The sequence below is a fragment of the Chiloscyllium plagiosum genome, unplaced genomic scaffold (genome assembly GCF_037043375.1).
Source record: "Chiloscyllium plagiosum isolate Xiang-an unplaced genomic scaffold, Cpla_swu_hap1 HiC_scaffold_10, whole genome shotgun sequence".
In the NCBI taxonomy this organism is placed as follows: Eukaryota; Metazoa; Chordata; class Chondrichthyes; order Orectolobiformes; family Hemiscylliidae; genus Chiloscyllium; species Chiloscyllium plagiosum.
Window position 1 is genome coordinate 8,935,768 of NW_028270148.1, and position 20,971 is coordinate 8,956,738.

At 42.2% G+C, this 20,971-nt stretch overlaps 1 protein-coding gene across 1 annotated transcript in view; it reads left to right on the forward strand.

Moving 5' to 3' along the window:
* LOC122552587 (collagen alpha-1(XII) chain-like) overlaps nucleotides 1-20,971 on the forward strand; it is a 275,375-nt gene that overhangs the window by 232,021 nt on the left and 22,383 nt on the right. Inside the window, exons 57-61 of the mRNA XM_087991107.1 lie at nucleotides 1,302-1,355; nucleotides 5,442-5,495; nucleotides 9,398-9,469; nucleotides 17,089-17,124; nucleotides 18,376-18,442. Coding sequence (XP_087847233.1) covers nucleotides 1,302-1,355; nucleotides 5,442-5,495; nucleotides 9,398-9,469; nucleotides 17,089-17,124; nucleotides 18,376-18,442 — 283 coding nt within the window. The remainder of the gene's footprint in view (nucleotides 1-1,301; nucleotides 1,356-5,441; nucleotides 5,496-9,397; nucleotides 9,470-17,088; nucleotides 17,125-18,375; nucleotides 18,443-20,971) is intronic.

Sequence of the window (20,971 nt, forward strand, 5' to 3'; positions counted from 1 at the left end):
TGGCTTGCACTGGCCTGTGCTGTTCTGGTTCGTTTGACATAGAACAGTCCATTCAATGTACATGCTGCAATAGTTTGCTTAAGTCTGATCATTTTTATGATGCTCTATTTAAAGAAACAATGCATCATTTTCACCATTAAACTGAAATATCTGGACAGAGCCACATATGGAGATGTTAACAATATTTAAAATCATTTCAGATTGAAGAACATGTAGCACTCTCAAGTTCTGGGCTTAAGTTACACATAGTGACCAAACTTGTGTGACTTCTCATCCACATCTTCAGGATTTCTGAGTCAGCACACTTACCAAACAGATTTTAGTTCTTTTCACACTTGGTGCGAGTGTAAAACTCTTCCTTCACAGACACTCCCTGGGCTACCTTAGCCTATGGCACGCTATGGCACCCTTAGTTCCTGCCGAAGTTTTAGATGGCGTAGTACTTCTCTGAGTCTATTCCTTGTTTCACCCAGAATCCCACATTCAAAAGTGTCCCAACTCTTTCTTGACAAAAGCCAACTGAGACAATTGATACTGAATGTTTTCAAAAAAAGTGGTAAATTCCTTTCAAAATATCATAAGGAACAAAGGCATGTGACCCGTTGAGCTTGTTCTGCCAATCATAGAATCATAGAGTTGTACATCATGGAAACAGATCCTTTGGTCCAACGTATCCATACCGACTAGATATCCTAAATTATTCAAGAAGATCATGGCTGTTCTGAACGGGCCCTTAAGTCCTCTTTCTGGTCTGTCTGTTCCCTCTATCCTTGACACACTTGAGACCCACAATCTGATATTCTGTGATTCTTTTCCTGAAATTTTTCTCAATAAGAAAACTTCCAGATTGGATAGGTGAAAGTAGTGGTCCAATTTGGTTGGAGGCACAGTTGTGTTGACCATCTTAGACTCCACTTCCAGTTTTTTAGCATCCAATGCTGTAAGAAACAGAGAAGTCTGGAATACATTACACACATTGTAAATATCAACATAACTTAAAAGGGCACCAAAACTGCTTGACATTTTTAAATACCTTTCGTTTACAAGTCCTTCCACATCTGTGAGGGTCACAAACTGAACAATATGGAAGAATGGTGAATGGTATTTGTCTAGCAGTCTATTTTGTGAGACAAGCTAGCTCTTTAAGAGTTTGTTTGAAAGGCAATTTACAATGTAGATCTTAGCAGGGCCCAAGACTTAAGGGAGTTTTGATGTTATGTACTTTTACAAGTTAATGATGAAAGTCAGATGAGGGCGAATTGTGATACTAGTATCTGACTGAAAACCTTGTTTGTTAACAGGGACCATCTGGTCGTGTTGGCCCTCCAGGTACAGCAGGAACAGAGGGTCCAAGGGTGAGTACTGTTTTACTCATGTGAATCAGAGAGATCCCAAAAAGGTGCAGATTTTCGACACAAATGTATATCCTTTCCTACAACACTGGCTACACTTTTATTTCACTGGCTGTAAAACACCTTGACACATCCCAATCATTTTCAGAAGGACCTCTTGTATCTGGACATTGTAAAAGATGAAAGGCTTAATAGAAACCTAGGTTTGTTTAATATATGGTTTCTATTTTTTTAACATTTAGATTCCCTACAGTGTGGAAACAGGCCCTTCGGCCCAACAAGTCCACACTAACCCTCTGAAGAGTAACCCACCCAGACCCATTTCCCTCTGACTAATACACCTAAAACTGTGGGCAATTTAGCATGGCCAATTCACCTGGCCTGCACACCTTTGAATTGTGAGAGGAAACTGGAGCAAACCCACACAGACGCAGGGAGAATGTGCAAGCTCCATACAGAAAGTTGCCTAAGGCTGGAATTGAACCTGGGTCCCTGGTACTATGAGGCTGCAGTGCTAACCACTGAGCCACCCTGCTTCCCCCTGTTTCAGTTGTATGAAATTGTAGTCATTTAATATAAATTCTGTGTCTTCTGATCCAGCTCCACAACCACCTGATGAAGGAACAGCGATCCTAAAGCTAGTGCTTCCAAATAAACCTGTTGGACTATAACCTGGTGATGTGTGACTTTTAACTTTGTACGCCCCAGTCCAACACCGGCACCTCCACTTCTTGTACCTGGGCATACATAATAGCAGAGGGCAGTAAACGCTTTGAAGTATATTTACATAAATTGCAAGTTTTTATTTACTGCAGTATGAGTGCAACCTTCAGGTTTTCCTGGAACATATCTCGGATGATAAGGTGCCCTATGTGAGGGCTTTACAAGGCCCCCCGGGGGGGAGAAAAACATAAAGCAGATCCAATTTTTTGGTGATTTAAAAAATCTTTTGTTGTGTTTTTAGTTGCACTTCAGCCCCCACGCTCCTGATCTTTGGGCAACCAGTGTGAAGGGGTGTGGGCGGATGGGAGGAGCTCCTCCTATGTCAGGTCCAGGCAGCAGGCCGTGGAGGGGGGTCATCTCTGCCACCTGTCCAATTAATTGTCAGTGTGATTTGGTGACGGGAAATAAAATGTTCAGTAGTGTGTAAGAACACTTCTGGAAAAGGCAAAACAAGACATCAGACCCAAGGATGGGTCTGTCCTGTACTGGGACTAACCTATGTATGACACTATTTTGATGTTTAACTCTAAATAATGTTCCTTTCCAGTGGGGTTTTCTGAGTTATTACACCCTGCCAGGATGGAACTAAGCCATATGGAACGGAAGGATCTTGAATTTCTCCTTGTGGATGTGGTTTTTATTTGATTTCAGTTGTAATCAGGGCAGAGTGGTCTTGGATCTGAAAATGTGTTGCTGGAAAAGCTCAGCAGGTCAGGCAGCATCCAAAGAACAGGAGAATCGACGTTTCGGGCATGAGCCCTTCTTCCTCAGCTCTGATCTCCAGCATCTGCAGTCCTCACTTTCTCCTCAGAGTGGTCTTGGATGTCAAAGAAGGAAACCTAAGTGTCATACTCCTGGTTGTGAGTTCCTGAACAGTGTATTTAAATGTGGGACTTTTGCTGAGTTACCCCCAGGAACAAGCAGTCTGCTCACTGTAACAGACAAGTCTTAGATGTGGAGACATGGTACTGAGGTAAAGCTCCAAAGACTGCTGGATAGTCATGGATCATATCTACCAGGAGTGGGCGCCTTCATGAAATTGGGGGCACGTAGGGAAGTGAGATATACAAGGTGTAATATACAAAGCAGTGATGAGTACACTCCCACAAATGGTATAGAGATAAATAACCAATTGCTTTATACTTTTGTACCATTATGTGTACAAGAAGGATGGCAGTTACTCTTTGTTCAGTAGTGATACAATGGCCTAACATTTTCAATCAAAACACCAACGGGAACCCAATGAGCTGAATAGCTTACAGTCGTAAAATTGAGGTCAGAATGTTTAACATCTAGAACAACACGTAAGTGATAAAAACAGAAATCGTTGGAAAAGCTCAGCAGGTCTGGTAGCATCTATGGAGAGAAAGGAGAAAATGAGGGCTGCAGATGCTGGAGATCAGAGCTGAAAATGTGTTGCTGGAAAAGCGCAGCAGGTCAGGCAGCATCCAGGGAACAGGAGAATCGACGTTTCGGGCATAAGCCCTTCTTCAGGCTTCATTCCTGAAGAAGGGCTTATGCCCGAATTGTCGATTCTCCTGTTCCTTGGATGCTGCCTGACCTGCTGCGCTTTTCCAGCAACACATTTTCAGCTCTATGGAGAGAAAGCAAAGTTAACTTTTCGTGTCCAGTGACCGTTCCTCAGAACCATGTTCTAAGGAAGGGTCACTGGACCTGAAACGTTAACTTTGATTTCTCTCCACAGATGCTGCTGGACCTGCTGAGGTTTTTCAGCAATTTCTGTTTGTCTTTGTGATTTACAGAATCTGCAGTTTTTTTGGTTTTTAACAAGTAAGTGATGACTTCAACAAGTCATCTGGACAAGAACATTTACCAAAGTGCAGTGCTAGATGGTAGGATTAAGCCATGGAGGGAGATTGAACTGACTTGTCTTAAGGTGGAGGAACGACCAAATGAGTTAAGCTTAACAATAAGAAATAAAAGCTCTTCACTAGTGTTACCTTCATGTTAATCACTAACTGACTGAATGATTAGTGTCAGCTAAACTAGACAACAGAGTGAGAGACTGTATAAAGCTGAGGATCTGAATGAATAATTCAGAGTTATTCTGTTGCATTGCAAAAGAAAAAAACTTAGATGCATTCCTCTGATCAAACAAATTATCTTTACCATGATGTTATTTCCTGCACAAAGCTACTGTTCTGTTTCCTAAATTGCACTTCAAAAATACTTTAGTGACTCCAAGGAGCTTTGAGATGCCCAGTGGTCATTGAATAAATGCCAGATTATTTTTAAGCTGAGCTGCAAAAGATTGATGGTGAATCAGCGACCTCTTTTCTACCCCATGCTAATTTCTACTAAGGATGAAAATCTGGCAGTGTGTAAATCAGGCCACCGAGTCTCCAACATCAATTTTGCAAAACTTATTCAGATCCACTTCATTCTTGCTGTGGGCTGACTAGAAATTTATCCCATGAATTTTTTTCCAAGATCTCCTGGCAGAAGCCACTTCTCTTGATGCTGCTAGAGTCAAAGGGACACGCCTTCTATTACTGAGCGATGGTATATAAACATGAATGCCATGGTGGGTTTACTCAGGTTGCTTGTTGAATGAGGGAAGGAGGCAGAAAAAGTGACCCTGGCAGTCATACAGGACCACTGCTGTTTGATTTTGTCAAGGATGATTTGTTGCTGCTTCAGCTTTGACAGGCCTGGAATACCCAGTGGGTGGCACTTTCTGACCTTTAGCTAACTGGTTGTCAGGCATTTGAACATTTGGCACTGAAAGAGACCAGTGCAGGGAAGGTTCCCCATTTGGGATTCCTCTTTGTTTGGTTTAACCCATCTCTGTGATGTAATGTGCCATATTTGGAGCAGTTGGAAGAGTCTGGGAAGGCATTGGCCTTGGGTATTATTGTTGGATTGTTAATGCAGAAATCTAGTTAATGTTCTGGGGACCTGAGTTCAACTCCCACCATGAAAGATGGTGAAATTTTAATCCAGTTAAAAATTTGAAACTAAGAGTCTAATGATGATCATTGTCAATTGTTGTGGAAAACACCCTCCAGGCTCACTAATGCCCTTTAGGAAGGAAATGGCCATCCTTATCTGGTCTGGCCTATATGTGACTCCAGACTCAGAACAATGTGGCTGACTCTGAACTGACATCTGACATGCTTGCCCATTCAGCAACACCCTCATTGATGTCCCACAATAAATGAATTAATAAGAGGTCCCACTTAACAAGATCCTCAAGTAGCTGATTCATGATACTTGCCAATTCCAGCTGATTGATGTCAAGACTGTGCTGCCAGACAGTTTTTTATGGGGGGGGCATAAATGCTTAATGCCAAAAGATACATTAACTCCAATCTCTTTCAAGACTGTGTTTCTTTCATATTACAGGGTTTTCCGGGTAAACAAGGACCAATTGGACCTTCAGGACCACGAGGACCACCTGTAAGTCATACCTTCAGAAAGAAATACCGCTGTTCAATGTCTTTAACCAATGTTATGAATTATGAATAATCATCATACAAACAGTTTTAGCTTAAAGTTTCACTGCACAAGTTCTTCACTGTAACTCAGCATCAAGGACAGAAATCATGGAATAACAAAAGGTTTTCCTTTGCCTTAAATCTGATTAAGGAAAGGTAAAGTCTCCATAGTCCCTGATAGCTTTCTTATTAAAGAGAGTCAATTGGTGAGTTTAACCTGAGAGTCACCATGTCTTAATGACCTCTTGTTCTCACTCATTGATTTAATCTATGAAGCAACAGAAGTTTACAGCATAGTATGAATCTATTCAGTCCATAATAACAGCACCAACTAATATTAGAGCAGTTGAAAACCAGTTCCATTGTCCCAGGGACCTATATCACCTTCTGATTAAATTTTATACACTTTTGTTCTGAAAGATACATTTGTCTCTGCCTCTTCCATTCTCTGCAGTGGAACATTTCAAGCTCACAGCATCTATTTGACTCAGTCCATCGAGAAAATAGGATGGAGTTATGATGATAGACTAAAGCCACTTTATTTGCTCAAGAAGCTTGACCCCATCCAGGACAAAGCAGCTGCTTGATTGGCACCACATCCATAAGCATCCATTCCCTCCAACACCAACCCTCAGTAGCAGCAGTGTGTATCATCTACAGATGCACTGCAGAAATTCACCAAAGATCCTCAGACAGTACCTTCCAAACCCACAAACACCTTCATTTAAGAGGACAAGGGCAGCAGATACATGGGAACGTCACCTCCTGCAAGCTCCCCTCCAAGCCATTCACCACCCTGAGTTGGAAATATGTTGCTGTTCCTTCACTGTCACTGGGCCAAAATCCTGGGTCTCCCTCCCTAAAGATATTATGGGTCAATCCACAGCACATGGACTGCAGCAATTCAAGAAGGCAGCTCACCCCCACCTTCTCAAGGGGCAACTAGAGATGGGCAAAAAGATGCTGACTCAGTCAGCAAAGCCCACATCCTACAAATGAATAAAGAAAAACAAAACTATCACAGGAAGTGCAGGTGGGGTGCGGTTGTCAAGTTAAGTTTGTTGTTTCGGGAGGATGTCAGACTGGGATCGGGGGGCTGTTGGGGTCTGACAGTGGAAATGGCTGTCGGTTCCGACATCAAGTGGGAGAGATGTCAGTTCAGGGGTGAGAGGGGTTGGTCAAGCTGGTGATGGAGTGGAACGGAGTCAGGGGCGAAGGTTGTGGTGACAGGATGAGGTCTGAGGGTAATTAGGCGTACGAAGTGGAATCAGTTTCAGGCAGGACAGAGGGTCTGTTCAGTGGGTATATTTGGGTAAGTCACTGATGAGTTTGGAGCTCAGTTTTAGAGTTATCCAGCAGTTATCTTGCAGAGTAGCCAGTCTGCAGAATTCTTTACCATAGAGCTCTATTGAGCATGGGTCTTTAAGTATATTCAAGGTTGAGGGACATAGATTTTTAATCAGTGAGGCAATCTAGGACGATTGGGAAAAGGCACAAAAGTGGAATCGAGGATTATCAGATCAGCAATGATCTTGTTGAGTGGTGGAGCAGAATTGATGGGCTGAATGGCCTACTTTTGCTCCTGTGTCTTCTGGCCTTCTGTCCAGATGAAGACTTTAGTCCTCTAACTGTAGGTGCGTAATGACTAAGTTTTAGTGAGTTGGAATACTCCTAATTCTTCATCTTCAGTGGGATCTTCTGGAAGATTCCAGTCTTGAGGGTGTTGCCCACAAGAAAATCAAGGTTCTTGGGCAGTTCCCCAGTGAGGGATCCACATGACCCAATTGTGGAAATACAGTCTGCACTGCTCCAATGACTCTCTGGCCATCAGATTATTTAGGCCAATACAAGTTGGAAAGAAGATGCTCGTATCTCCAATGTAGAGATAGCCTCGCTACAGGTTCAAGAGGACAGTTGCCTACATTTGTATGTGCAAACACAAAGCTCAGAAATAATCAGAATTTGTCTCAGGCAGGATTGTAGGATGAGCATTATTGGATTGGACACCCATCCCACAATATACGTGGTTTTATTTTCCACTGACTTCAACAGAAAGGACAATTGAGCTGCTCGCGCAGCCAGCTTCCTGTCCACTGTGAGACGGGGCGTTATTAACCCATTGCGTTATTGAGAGCATTCAGTTACCTCTGCCTTTACTTCACCTTGTAATGCTCATCTCATTCTCTGTCAGGATAACCATCCAATCCTCTTGAGATGAAGCTTACTATTTTATGCTTACACCGTGCACACCATTGCTGAAATTATATTACACCAGTCTTTATACTGGCTCCAGTCCACTGCATTATGTCACAAGTTAAACAGATAATGCAACAAGTATGGCTCAGATTCAATCCATGACACCATTGTTGGAACACCCCCATCACAGGGAGTCAGGAGAGACAAGAGGATATCACTGAACTTGTAATTAGGTTTAAAAGGAACATGAATGGCAGGGTGGCACAGTGGTTAGCACTGCTGCCTCACAGCGCCAGAGACCCGGGTTCAATTCCCACCCACTGACTGTGTGGAGTTTGCACGTTCTCCCTGTATCTGCGCGGGTTTCCTCCCGGTGCTCCGGTTTCCTCCCACAGTCACAAAGATGTGCAGGTCAGGTGAATTGGCCAAGCTAAATTGCCCGTAGTGTTAGGTAAGGGGTAAATGTAGGGGTATGGGTGGGTTGCGCTTCGGCGGGGCGGTGTGGACTTGTTGGGCCGAAGGGCCTATTTCCACACTGTAAAGTAATCTAATCTAATGAACCAAAAGAGTGTGAGGAATCTGTCACCTGCTAACATTCCAAGGACCACTGTCATTGTTACAGTGGAGAGACAGGACTCAGAATTGGTATTGGTGCCATCTCTCTGTGTAACAACATACAAGCACAGGTAGACACTCATTGTATGATTGCAGTGCATTAAATAATAGAATGACAGTTTCTGTGGCTTTTTGAGGAGAGCCAATACAAGGGGAAAGCCTGCTTACTGTCATCTTTGGAAAACCTCCCAGCTACAGATGAATCTAATGACCGGAGCAGTTTAGGTCTCTGTGATCAATACACAGAATTTAGAGTGAAGTTCCACCTTCACAGTGAACCACCTCTACCACTGTGGCATTGGCATTATACAGTCATAGAATCACTACAGTGTCGCTGGAGGCCATTGGCCCATTGAATCCATGCTGACCCTCTGCAAGTCATCTCACCCTGACCTACCCCCCCAATCCTGTCCCGTAAGCTTGCCTTTCCCATGGTTAATGCACCTCACCTACACATCCCTGAACACGATGGGAAATTTAATATGGCTAATCCACCTAACCTGGACATCCTTGGACACTATGGGCAATTTAGCATGGCCAATCCACTTGCACATCTTTGGACTGTGGGAGGAAACCTAGATAAATAATCCAGGGACTGGGGGTTCAGCATTTAACTTGGCAATTTGAGGGTTTGAATTTAGTTTTCAGAGGAACATGATGTGTTGTGCCTACAGTGAATTCAGATGATGTTTTTTTTCAGTTCAATGCACACTATCCTGTTTGCCAATCCCTGCTGTCTAGAAATGTAACTTCAAATTAATTTTGACATAGTGATATTCCACATTCCTCTTCCTAATAATGACCTCAATCTTCACCATCTCTGACTCATCAGAGAATTACACTTGCTGAACTACTTTTGACTGATGTAACTGTCTATCTTTCCGAGACTAGAACTTAGAGGGCCACAAGGACTGAGACTGGCTGGGTAACTCTTTCAGGAGCCGGTACAGTCATGATGGGTCAAATGGCCTCCTTCTGTTCTGTAAAATTCTATGATTCTATGAAATGCTAATTATAGATTCTCAATACTCACAAATTATTTGTTTTGTTTAGGGCCCAATTGGTGTTTCTGGCCCTCCCGGTCAACCAGGGAGTCAAGGACCAAAAGGTGAAATGGGATCAGTGGTAAGTGATGAACTTAACAAATTCAAATTTGCAGAAGGAAGGGATATAGCATTTGACATGAATCAGCTGGAGTCTGTGCTGTCTGCTATTCCCTTTACAATTGCATAAGACTGAAGCCCGTGCGGCAGCAGATCAGAAGAGGACGTGTGCAATCCCATATTGTTTTTCAAAGGCAAGCTGTGTTCTGTTGCTATGAGAATTAGGATGAGCATAGAGAAAGCCTGTTGTTGAAAAATGAAGCAGTTTGCAGTGCACACGCAAAATCAAGTCAAATCTGTCAAGCCATGGGACATTGATGCCTTCCCTATATGCATAATTTTACCCATGTGTATGGTCCTGTGGGTTGGGTGTGGGCAATTTGCAAGCATTACACCACTTCCTATTTTTTCATATGAAATGCGTGGATGAAAACTCCAAATTTCTTCTCAGTTTTGCCCAAATGGCATCAGTTTGTATCCCTGCATTGTTGCATTGGCACTTTTCCTCCAATTCTCTGCAATCAATCAAGTCAATTTCACTGGACAGCTATCCTTAATGCAGCCATGCCCAGTGGTTGAGCAACAAAATATTTTCTTTTCCACTAGAGTAACTGAACCTCATATTTTCTCCTTCCCAATATTAATCATTGAGGGCTGATTTAGGTCCTCAATGTGCATATCAATCAGTTGATGGCATTTAAAAATAACTTTAGATTTGAGAAACAGTGTGGAGTGTGCAAATATTTAACACATCCACATAACTTTTCACTCCCTGCTATTTTAAAGGAAATGTTAACTTTCTTTTAAAATTCCCTATGTGGGGAACTTCAGATCAACCCCCATTAAATATTCAGACACTAATATTGAACATGGTAGTTTCAAAGTCCTTATGATTCTCACTGCTGACTGTTTCAAGCTGTGTATATTCAGTGATTTGAGCTGGTTCCTGACTTACCAATAAATTAAACTCAGATGTGACCTCAATGTTATAGTCTTTACACTAACATTGTTATGTGACTAGTCTTATTTCTAACAAATCCTGATCTAATGTATATCAATGAAGTCTTTCCTTATGACTTCAGTTTACCCTGACAGGCCTTAGTCTTGATTTTTAATTGTCTGTATAATTTAACCCAATTGACTGTCTTGTCAGCGGACACAAATAGAAGTTTCAAACAAAAGCAGAAACTGCTGGAGAAAATCAGCAGGTCTGGCAAGATCTATGAAGAGAAAGCAGAATCAACGTGTCGAGCCCAGTGACCCCTTTTTCAGAACTCATAACTTTCCTAGCTGCCATAAGTTCTGAGGAAAAGTCACTGGACTTAAATATTAACTCTGCTTCCACTCCACAGATGCTGCTGGACCTGCTGAGCTTCTCCAGCGGTTTCTGCTTTCATTTCAGATCTTCAGCATCCACATCTCTTGGTTTTATTTTTAGATCAATGGAAATTTGTTGCTTGTGCAAAATTTTCTAAAGCCAGCTCATGAGTGAAAAGTTGGATGAAGTTAGGAAGTCTACCAGTGAATGGAAAATTGTGCACTGAAGAAATTTAAGGGGTCGAAGGAGTGTTGGAACGGAGTACAAAACCTTGAAACGTGTCAGACAGTCTGAAAGAAATTTACATTAATGGCTATTGTCAAGTCTAGGGAGGCAGGGAATAAGAAGCAATGGACAAATAATAGGGAAAGGGCAATCAAGGTGAAATCATGAGCCTGTGGGAAGCATCAATAGAAATGATATTGCACAGCGTGGTAGGGTGGAGTTTCATCCTCTTCCATTGTGCCAACTGGAGGTACAATCAAGATTTAGCTTCCAAGGTAAGTACTGACCCCACTGGACATACCAGCTCCAGGATATGTATTAGGGACAGACACCTTTCAGCAGGTCCTCCAACTGTACTTCATGAAACAGGCTCTGAGACATTAGTTCGCCTTTAAGACCACTGCATTGAGCAGCTTAGGTCCCCTTACCTCAGAAAAAAATTTTGTTTCATTGGAGGCAGTTGAGAGAAAGTTCGTTTGGATGATCCGTGGATATGGAGAGACTGTCCAGAGAGCAAAGATTAAGCAGATTAGGACTGTGTTCACTGGAGTTTAGAAGAATGGGACGTGATCTGATTGGAATGTATCAGATTTTTAAGGGGTTTGACAGTAAATGCTGAGAGGCTGTTTCCCCTCATGGGAGAGTCTATGGCCAGAGGGCATAGTCTCAAAATAGTCTCAATTTAAGACTGAGATGAGGAAGAATTTATTCTCTCCGAGAGTTGTGATTCTTTGGAACTCCTTGCCATAGAGCGCTGTGAACGCAGAGTCCTTGTGTACATTTAAGACTAAGATCGAGGGATACTTGATCAGTCGGGGAATCAAGGGTTACGGGGAATCAGCAGGAATGTGGACATGAGGAATATCGGATCAGCCATGATTCTATTGAATGGTGAAGCAGATTTGAGGGGTCAAATGGTCTCCTCCTATCTCTTAAGGTCTTCAGACTTTTAGGTGGGTATGATTGGCAGCCTTTGACAGGAGTCAACTTAGGTAATGCAGCTTGCTCATCCCCCAGCATGTCTTTCATACTATGATTTCATTTTTAATAACATCCAGTTTTGGGAAATGGCTCTGACTAGCGATGCCAGCATTTATTGCCCAGTCAAAATATATAGAAATATGAAAATAGCCCAAACTGTAAATATTAAAAAACAATAGTAATAAAATAAACTTTTGAATTCAACAGCTGCTTTGCATTAGGACTCTTGTTCCTTGTGGGTTAAATTATTTTTGTTGGTTGGATTGAGAAAGGCTTGTAGCTGTACAGTACATTCTCATAGGAAAAATAGTGTAATGTTCCAGGATTTCAGACTCGTTTCCAGATATAGTTCTATCATAGAAAAATGTAGAAAGCTGCATATGGGAATGTGGACCACAAATAGATCAATGAGGTTGTTTTGGCAACTTTTCATTTCCATGCAACAAAGAATTCCACACACATCCTTCATCTAAGGTAAACTCAGTGCTCTCCTGGAAGAAAACCCCTCTGAGGTCCTATTGTTAAAGAGATGGTGAATACATTTGGCTGAACTTCTCCTGTAAGATGCTTGAATTGACAAATTGATTAACTTGTTCTTGAGGTATCCCTGTGCAGTGCTTTCAATGAATTCATTAAAAGTTGAAGTACATTTTCTCTGTGTATTGTTATTCATGATTGTTGGATTGTTTGGTGTAGTTTCCGTACACAACACTTACAATGAAGTGGTAAACATTTTGTGATGTCGTAACTAGTTGTAATGAATTTGTGAACATGCTATGGTGAACTTTGTGTGCTCTTTGGCACAAAATTAACAAAACGTTTTGCCCATTCTGCAAAAACAGTGATCAGAGAAGATCACTCCAGTCAACTCATAGAGTCATAGAGATGTACAGCACGGAAACAGACCCTTCGGTCCAACTCGTCCATGCCGACCAGATATCCTTAATAAACCTAGTCCCATTTGCCAGCGCTTGGCCCATATCCCTCTAAACCTTTCCTATTCATATACCCATCCAGATGCCTTTTAAATGTTGCAATTGTATCAGCCTCCACCACTTCCTCTGGCAGCTCATTCCATACACGTACCAGCCTCTGTGTGAAAACGTTGCCTCTTAGGTCCCTCTTAAAATTTTCTCCTCTCACCTTAAACCTATGCCCTCTAGATTTGGACTTCCCTGCCCTGGGGAAAATACCTTGTCTATTCACCCTATCCATGCCCCTCTAGACAAATGTATAAATCAAACACAGGCATTCTGCATACTCACTCCCCACAGCCTGGCCACCATCTACAAGGTGCAAGTCAGGACTGTGATGGAATACTCCCCACTTGCTTGGATGGGTACAGCTCCAACAACATTCAAGAAGCTTGGCACCATCCAGGACTAAGCAGCCCTTTTGATTGGTGCCACACCCACAAGCATCCACTCCCTCCACCACCTACGCTCGGTAGCAGTAGTGTGTACTATCTACAAGATGCACTGCAGAAATTCTCCAAAGATCTTTAGACAGCACCTTCTAAGCCCACATCCCTTCCATCTTGAAGGACAAGGGCAGCAGATACGTGGGAGCAGCACTCCCTGCAAGTTCACCTCCAAGCCACTTACCATCCTGACATGGAAACATCTAGACGTTCCTTCACTGTGGCTGGGTCAAAATCCTGGAATTCCCTCCACTAGGGCATTGTGTGTCAACTCATAGCTGTGGTTCCAGAAGGCAGCTCACCATCACCTTCTCAAGGTCAACTCGGCTCAGGCAATAAATACTGGCCCTGCCAGTAACACCCACATTCAATGAGTTTAAAAAAAAGCAAAAAATATGTAAACTAGTCAAACATGACCTTGGGTGGCTCCTCATGATCACCCAGTAGCAGTAGCTTGGTTAATAGAAAGCTGTTGCTGATTATTGTTGGGAAACAATAGATTGCCTAGCAGGGTGCTTGCAGGGACTTGTCTGGAGGGTATTATTTCGGAGAGTCCCAGTTGCTGGCGTCAAGCTCATCTGGCACCAGGGCAGTCTAGCTTCTGTATTGAGCGTCAGATGCTGCTTCAGGCTGGGGACCTCAGTATTGGCTGCCACTATGCATTGGAAAGGATGCTATCCAAGCCCCATGAAAATCCCTAGTGTGCCGTATTAATGTCAGACTGCTGCAGGCTCCCTGACATGTATTTCAGCGGGTTTGCCAATGCATCAAGTATTTTACTGTGCAAATCCATCAGTCTACTCATGTAGGCCAGGCATCAAGGACCTCTGCAGCAAATCTCCCCTGTGATCCTTACAGCGAACTAGCACCTGGGCTTATTCCTTATTCCTCAACTGTCTGCAGGCAGTCTGATTGAAGGTCTATGTTATCCTTTAGGATGATGGTTGTGGAGTCAGAGAGTCATAGAGATGTACAGCACGGAAACAGACCCTTTGGTTCAACTCATCCATGATGACCAGATATCCTAAATTAATCTAGTCCTGTTTACCAGCATCTGGCCCAATACCCCCTTAAGCCTTCCTATTCATATACCCAATCAGATGCTTTTTAAATGCTGTAATTGTAGAGTGCATAAATAATTGATGGTATTCCATCTCTGTCCTTCTTGCTCTTGACTTGGAAATCTGAAAGAAGTAAGATATACAGGTAGGGAAGAAACAGAAGGTGCTGGAGGAACTGCAGCAACTATAAGAAAAAAAGTTCACATTTGGATGTTGGTCTCAGTTACCCTCAGAACTGCTAGTTCTGAAGAAGGTCACTGAACGCAAGGTGATTACTCTGCTTTCTCTCCACAAATGCTGCCAGACCTGCTGAGTTTCTGTAGCATTTTCTGGTTTTGTTTCAGATTTCAGCATCTGCAGTTCTTTTGTTTTACGATAGCTGCAGGGATTTGGTAAAAGGAGTGAGCAAAGCATAAGGTTCTTTCAACCGTCCATCTGTAGCTGACAAATCAGAACAGATTCAGTGATCAATGTGTATGTCAGGATTACTACAACTCCACAAGCTATGAGCTTAGCCCTATCGTAAATCTTGTAAATAGTGCTTAAGTCATTTACTCACCTTGGAGGCTTGATGGTCAAATAGGGCATATCAAAACAGTCCCACAATACAATGGCTACCAATGCAGATCAATGCAACAGGTGAAGTTAGTTGTTCATGGTGCTGCTCTTTTAACCAACAGAATGTAGTCTCACCAAAAAGACGTTCTTCCTACCACATAAATGAGTAATGTGGTGAATGAGTTTCAATTCTGGTGTAATGCCAGGTCTGTTGTCTGTCTGTCCCAGTGAGTGGCGCATCATAACAAAAAACACATCTTTTTGACTATTTGCAACAGTAAGATTATTGGATGTACTCAACCAATCTGTGTTTTCAAACCTCAAGACAGAATGTCCAGCATTGGAAGTGGTTCAATGCTTCGCCAACACTTATTCGACATTCCTAAATTTGCCAACATTTCCACGAAAAACTATTTAAAATTATCATTTGAGCTGACACTTTCTAGAAGCTACATATACGTGTGTGCAGAACCTGGTCCTCTGCAGGAGAACAGAATTTGTCCAAGCATTGCATCTTCTCAATTAAACAAAATCTTGAGAGGACATTGTTTCTCAATGCTTTCCCTGTGGCTTGTCTCATCCAATCATAGAGTCATACAGCATGGAAACAGACCCTTCAGTCCAACCAGTTTATGCTGACCATAGTCCCAAACTAAACTAGTCCCACCTACCTGTGCATGGTCCAAGTCCCTCCAAACATTTCCTATTCATGATCTAATTGGAGTTGACTTACCTTTTTGAATTAAAATAAAATCTTGAGGATAAATTGGTGCATTCACATGGCAATGTCTCAAGTGCCAACCAGTCAGCACCCTGTGCAGTATAAACTGTTGTTCCTTTTGAAATTTTATATTCTTGTGTTGGTCCTGATGGGTGCAGGTCAGAAAGATTCAAATGCATGTCCCTTTCACTTCTCAGCAACATATTGTGTGATGTGGGAAGGAGGATTGTTTGTGGGGAAATGATCAACTTTGTTGGTTTGAGTCCAGTTGCTGTCCACAGCCTCAGCATTCCAGTGATGGTGATAATTTCCGCTGGGAAATGCGATCATGCTTAGCCCTGTCAGTCAGATGTTGCCACCTTCAGCTCTTGTCCATCCACCGCTCTTATGAATGAGGCTGGTGCAATCCATTTGGGTGATATGGGCTGGGTTGTTGTGAACCAAGCAGTGCATGCAAGTTGTGAGATGTAGGTGCGAGTTTTGGACCAGTGGTGAGAGAGAGCTGAAGTGAAACTATGGATGTTAGATATGTCTTGCCACTGACAAAGATGGTTATTCAGTGGCTCATGTAAGTGTGGTCATGTAAGCAGTGTGCGAGGCTAGTTTTGAAGTTAGTAGGATGGACCAGTGAAGATTTTTCACTGACCTTAACCATTCATGGTAAGGACTTCTAACTTCTTAGAGCCCAGCATCCAGGATATGAGGTTTGTTGTACAGTTGTTGGGATGTGGCTTTTAAAACTATATGGAGAGACTTGTGAGACTGTCAGCGTGTGAGACCATTGAACACTTAGTTCTGAATCCAGGACCATTGAGGTGAGACTTCTGGGATTGAAGTCAAGGCGATCTGGTTCCATTGCTTCCACTAAGTTTCTTTGGAAAGTCTCATAGAAGTCTATGCATAGGTGATATCTTGATGTGTCAAAGCCTCCAGTGCAGCTGCAGAAAGCCTTACCTTTTTCTGTCTGCCATTTTACACCGTGATTGAATGTACCCCCATATCAAAATCAATGAGAATAGCTTGCAGCACTTGCTTTAGTGAAAATCACTTTGTTCCTTAGAAAGTGGCTTTTATTGGTGAAGGCTAGCTCTAACGTATGCTATAGTCTCTCAATATTACACCACCTCCTGCAATAAGATTAGAGTTAGTCACTTGGCAATTAACATAATGCTGGCCATAGGCCTCTATCATTGAAATTAGCAGGCAGTACAAAGATTGCATGCTGTTTACTTCAGAAGCAGTGGGACTGGGTAATCCCTTGATGTGATCCTCTGGGTGTTTTCATACTGAAACCAAAGAGATTCAATTACATTTGATGCTGAAATGCAACTAAATTAATGTACTTTCTTTTGTATAGGGACAAACTGGTCCAAAGGGAGAGAAAGGTGACCGGGTAAGTGCAGATACTAACCCTATTTCTATTTTGTGACTCAATCTCTGCTTGTAATGCAGCATCTCTGAAGGTAAGAGGGTATCAGTTGAGACTCCCCCAGCTTCTAAAGGAGCTGTTTGAGCTCATGACCTGGCTCTGTGTGAATTAAAGGTTGGAATTGAGCCGAGAGTTAATATAATGTAGAATTTGTGAGTTACGGACAGAATTTGTCTAGCTAACTTCAGATGCCTATGGGTGTTGCCTCAGCATGTGTAACTCAAGAGCATTCATAAGATGAGGCATCCATCAAGCAGCCCAGATACCCCTACTGGGGGCACTCTGAAGTGGCCCAATGGCATTGCCCACTTTGTAGCCACTTTATAATTCCAAGATCTGGGAACGGCATCCCACACGGTTTATAATCACCATCATCTGTTGACCTGAACATAACAATAGCATCACTCTTCTGTGAGCTACTGTTAAACCTTCCATAACCCACCACCCCAGAAGCTTATTTTATTGGAAAATGAGCACATCTTTCCTGAACGTTTAGCATCAGTTTCATTGTGTGTTCTGTGCAGGAGACGAAGCAACAGGTAGCCATTAGGATGCAGCAGGACAGCATCTTTAAGCAAAACACCTTAAAAGTTTGGATACCACTGAGTAAAATTCATAATGAACAAAAGATCCAAGTACAATTTATTGTGTGTTCTCTCTCACTGCTTTACAGCACTTTATGACTGAAACTAGTCTTAGACATTAGTGTGTAAAAGCGAGTTCTTTTTTAACAATGACTTGCCCTCACTTCTGAGTGAGAATTTTGTGAGCTCAAACCCCACTCCAGAGATTTGAGACCATCATTGAGGATACTTTTCCAGGCCAGTACCGAGGTTGTGCTGCACTGTCAAACATATCCTCCTGTGGATTAGACATTAAACTACAGGAGAGTGCATCTGATCCCACTGCCCTCTTTGCAGAGGAATCAGCACATTTTTGTGGTTTGCTGGCTGAAGTCCACCCTTCAGCCATTACCTAAAAACAAACATCTGGTAATTCATTTCATTGCTGCTTCTGGGGGCTCATTGTCTGAAAATTGGCTGCCATGTTCGCTCCAATTTAATGTGACCATACTTCAAAAGTACATCTTTGGCTGCTGAACACTTTGGAATGCACTATTTATCTGAATAAATGACAGATCTAACTTTTCTTTTCCTATTCCTTTCTGATAATTGAATTTGTGATATGTGTTTCCTTTTTTCATAATGTTTCCAGGGTGACTTTGCCCCCCAGAACATGATGAGAGCAATTTCAAGGCAGGTCTGTGAGCAGCTGATGAACAGTGAGTATGACTGGGTTGGTTACTCAGGGAAACCTCAAGGTTGTTGCGACTAGAGTTGGAACTCTATGATGTTTCTGTTTCCATGCACTCGAGACAGCAATTAGCATTACCTGATCTACATTCTCATGTATCTGAGAGTGAGGTGGTGCAAAGAAAGCATTTCACATCATTTAGCCAATTACAATCATACTTTCCATCTTCGGAGCCACAGGACTGAAGTTCGCTGTCAGTTGCCTGACACACCAGTCGGAGAATTTTGGCACACACACCCAGGTTTTACTTGTCCCCGTTCAATCTAGCTATTTCATTTTTGTAAACAGACGAAGCCTTCTCCTGTTAAGTGGTAAATAGTGGGCGGTCAACATTTCAAATGCCAATTTTCTTCTGCGAACTTTAATATCTTATATTTATCAATTGGTTTCCTTGGGGGAAGGGGTGGAGAGGGGAAGTTTACACAAACACTTATACAATCAAAAGAGTATGTAAAATGGACCATAAGTTTCTGAAACTGATATGTAGACCAAAAGAAGGTTCAGCTAAACTTGAGGACACTTCAATAATGCCGACATATCAAATATCTCCAGTGGTATTTAAAGTGTTTTGTGAGTCCTTAGAGTCAGGAGCAGGAAATGAGAACCTACAACAATTGACCTCCCAGTAATGACAGATGGCATTCAGACATGCTATTCCCATTGTGGCTCTTGCTGTGCATTAATTGGCAGCTGGGTTTGCTTCGTTAAAACAGAGACTACACTTCAAAAGAACTCTGTTGGCTGTGGGGTGCTTTGGGACATTTTGAGGTCCTGGAAGGCACTATAGAAATGTATGCCTTTCATCCGTTCTTACTGCAAAGGTAAGTGCAGGAAGCATGCACTCAGAACTTGCAACAGATTAGGAATAGAGGAGGAGTAAACTCACTGTGGAAATTCAGTCATAAAAGACTGCAAACAAACATTGTTCATTCAATCATTATTTAGTTGAATGCCAATGATGGAGTTGTTTGTATGACAATCTTTGACTGAGGATATGGTAAAATATTTGCTGAAAATTCTTGATATCTAGTCATACAAATCCTGAGTAAGTGTAGACTAGATGGTTAATTCTACTGGATTTTACTTTGCCATAATCATCAATATGAGTGGTGATGTAGATATGTGTTATATTTAGATGTGTTTGTATATCTTTACATACATATATATAGAAAATGTATGTGTGTTCATATTTAGGTTTATCATTAACTGGACAAAAGACATTCATAATCTTTTAAAAAATTATTTCAATTCTTGGACACTAGTTGTATGTGTGTCTGCAATAGGATGATTAGGTAGTGAGTACAGCTCACAATATGAATGCTCTCATGACCAGCTTTCTCTTCAGATCTCCCCCAAGCAGGCTGATGTTTGCCAACTTCACAAAGCTCCTAGCATGTTGCAAGGAAGTCCATATCCCGCTGAGATCAAAGAGCAGCAACTGAACCACGTCACCTCACAATGATTTGCTTCTGTTCAGACAGATCAAACATTTCCCAACATCACAGATTGGTAATGCTGCAGGAGAAGGCCATTCAGCCCTTTTTGTCTGCTGCAGCTCTCCACATGGGTATCATTACTCGGTGCCATACACTTGAACATTGTTTCTATTTAAATAACCAACCAATGACCTTTTAGATACTTGCCTTCATCACACTTCTGGGCAGCACATTTGCAGACCTAAACCACTTGTTAAAATAAGAAGTGTTTTCTGACCTTGCATCTGTTTCAGATTACTTTAAATCTGAGCCCCTTGTTCATTATCCTTCTGAAAGCAGCAACAGCTTCTTCCAATTCACTGTATGCAGACCCCTCATAATTTTGAAAAAACCATCATATCGCCTCTTAGCTTTGTAAAGCTCCTTTCATTTCCTTTAGTTTTGAACTATGATCTAAAAAAAGGAAGATACCACTTTAAACAAAGTGGAGTGATCATCCAGGGGTGTTATTGCTAGACTATTAATCGAGAGACTCAGACAATGTCCTGGGACTAGATAAAATATGGAATACCCAATAGAAAATCTGGAAATAAGAATGTAATGGTGAAATTGTTGCAGATTGTCAGGTAAAACCCACCTGGTTTGCGAATGTTCTTTAAGAATGAAAATCTTCCATCCTTACCTGGTCTAGCCTACATGTGACTCCAGGCCCACAGGAATGTGGTAGACTCTTAACTGCCCTCTAGGCAATTAGAGAAGGGCAATAAATGCTGGTCTAGCCACCGATACCCACAACACCTGAACAAATATGATGGCTCAATGGTTAGCACTGCTACCTCACACCACAAGGGACCTCGGTTCAATTCCAGCCTCGGGCAACTGTCTGTATGGAGTTTGCACGTTCTCCCAATTTCTGAGTGGGTTTTTTCCCACAGTCCAAAGATGAGCAGTTTAGGTGGATTGACCATGCTAAATTGCCTATAGGGTCCAGGGATGTGTAGGTTAGATGGATTAGCCATGGGAAATGTGAGGTGATAGGGTAAGGGGGTGAGTCTGGCTGG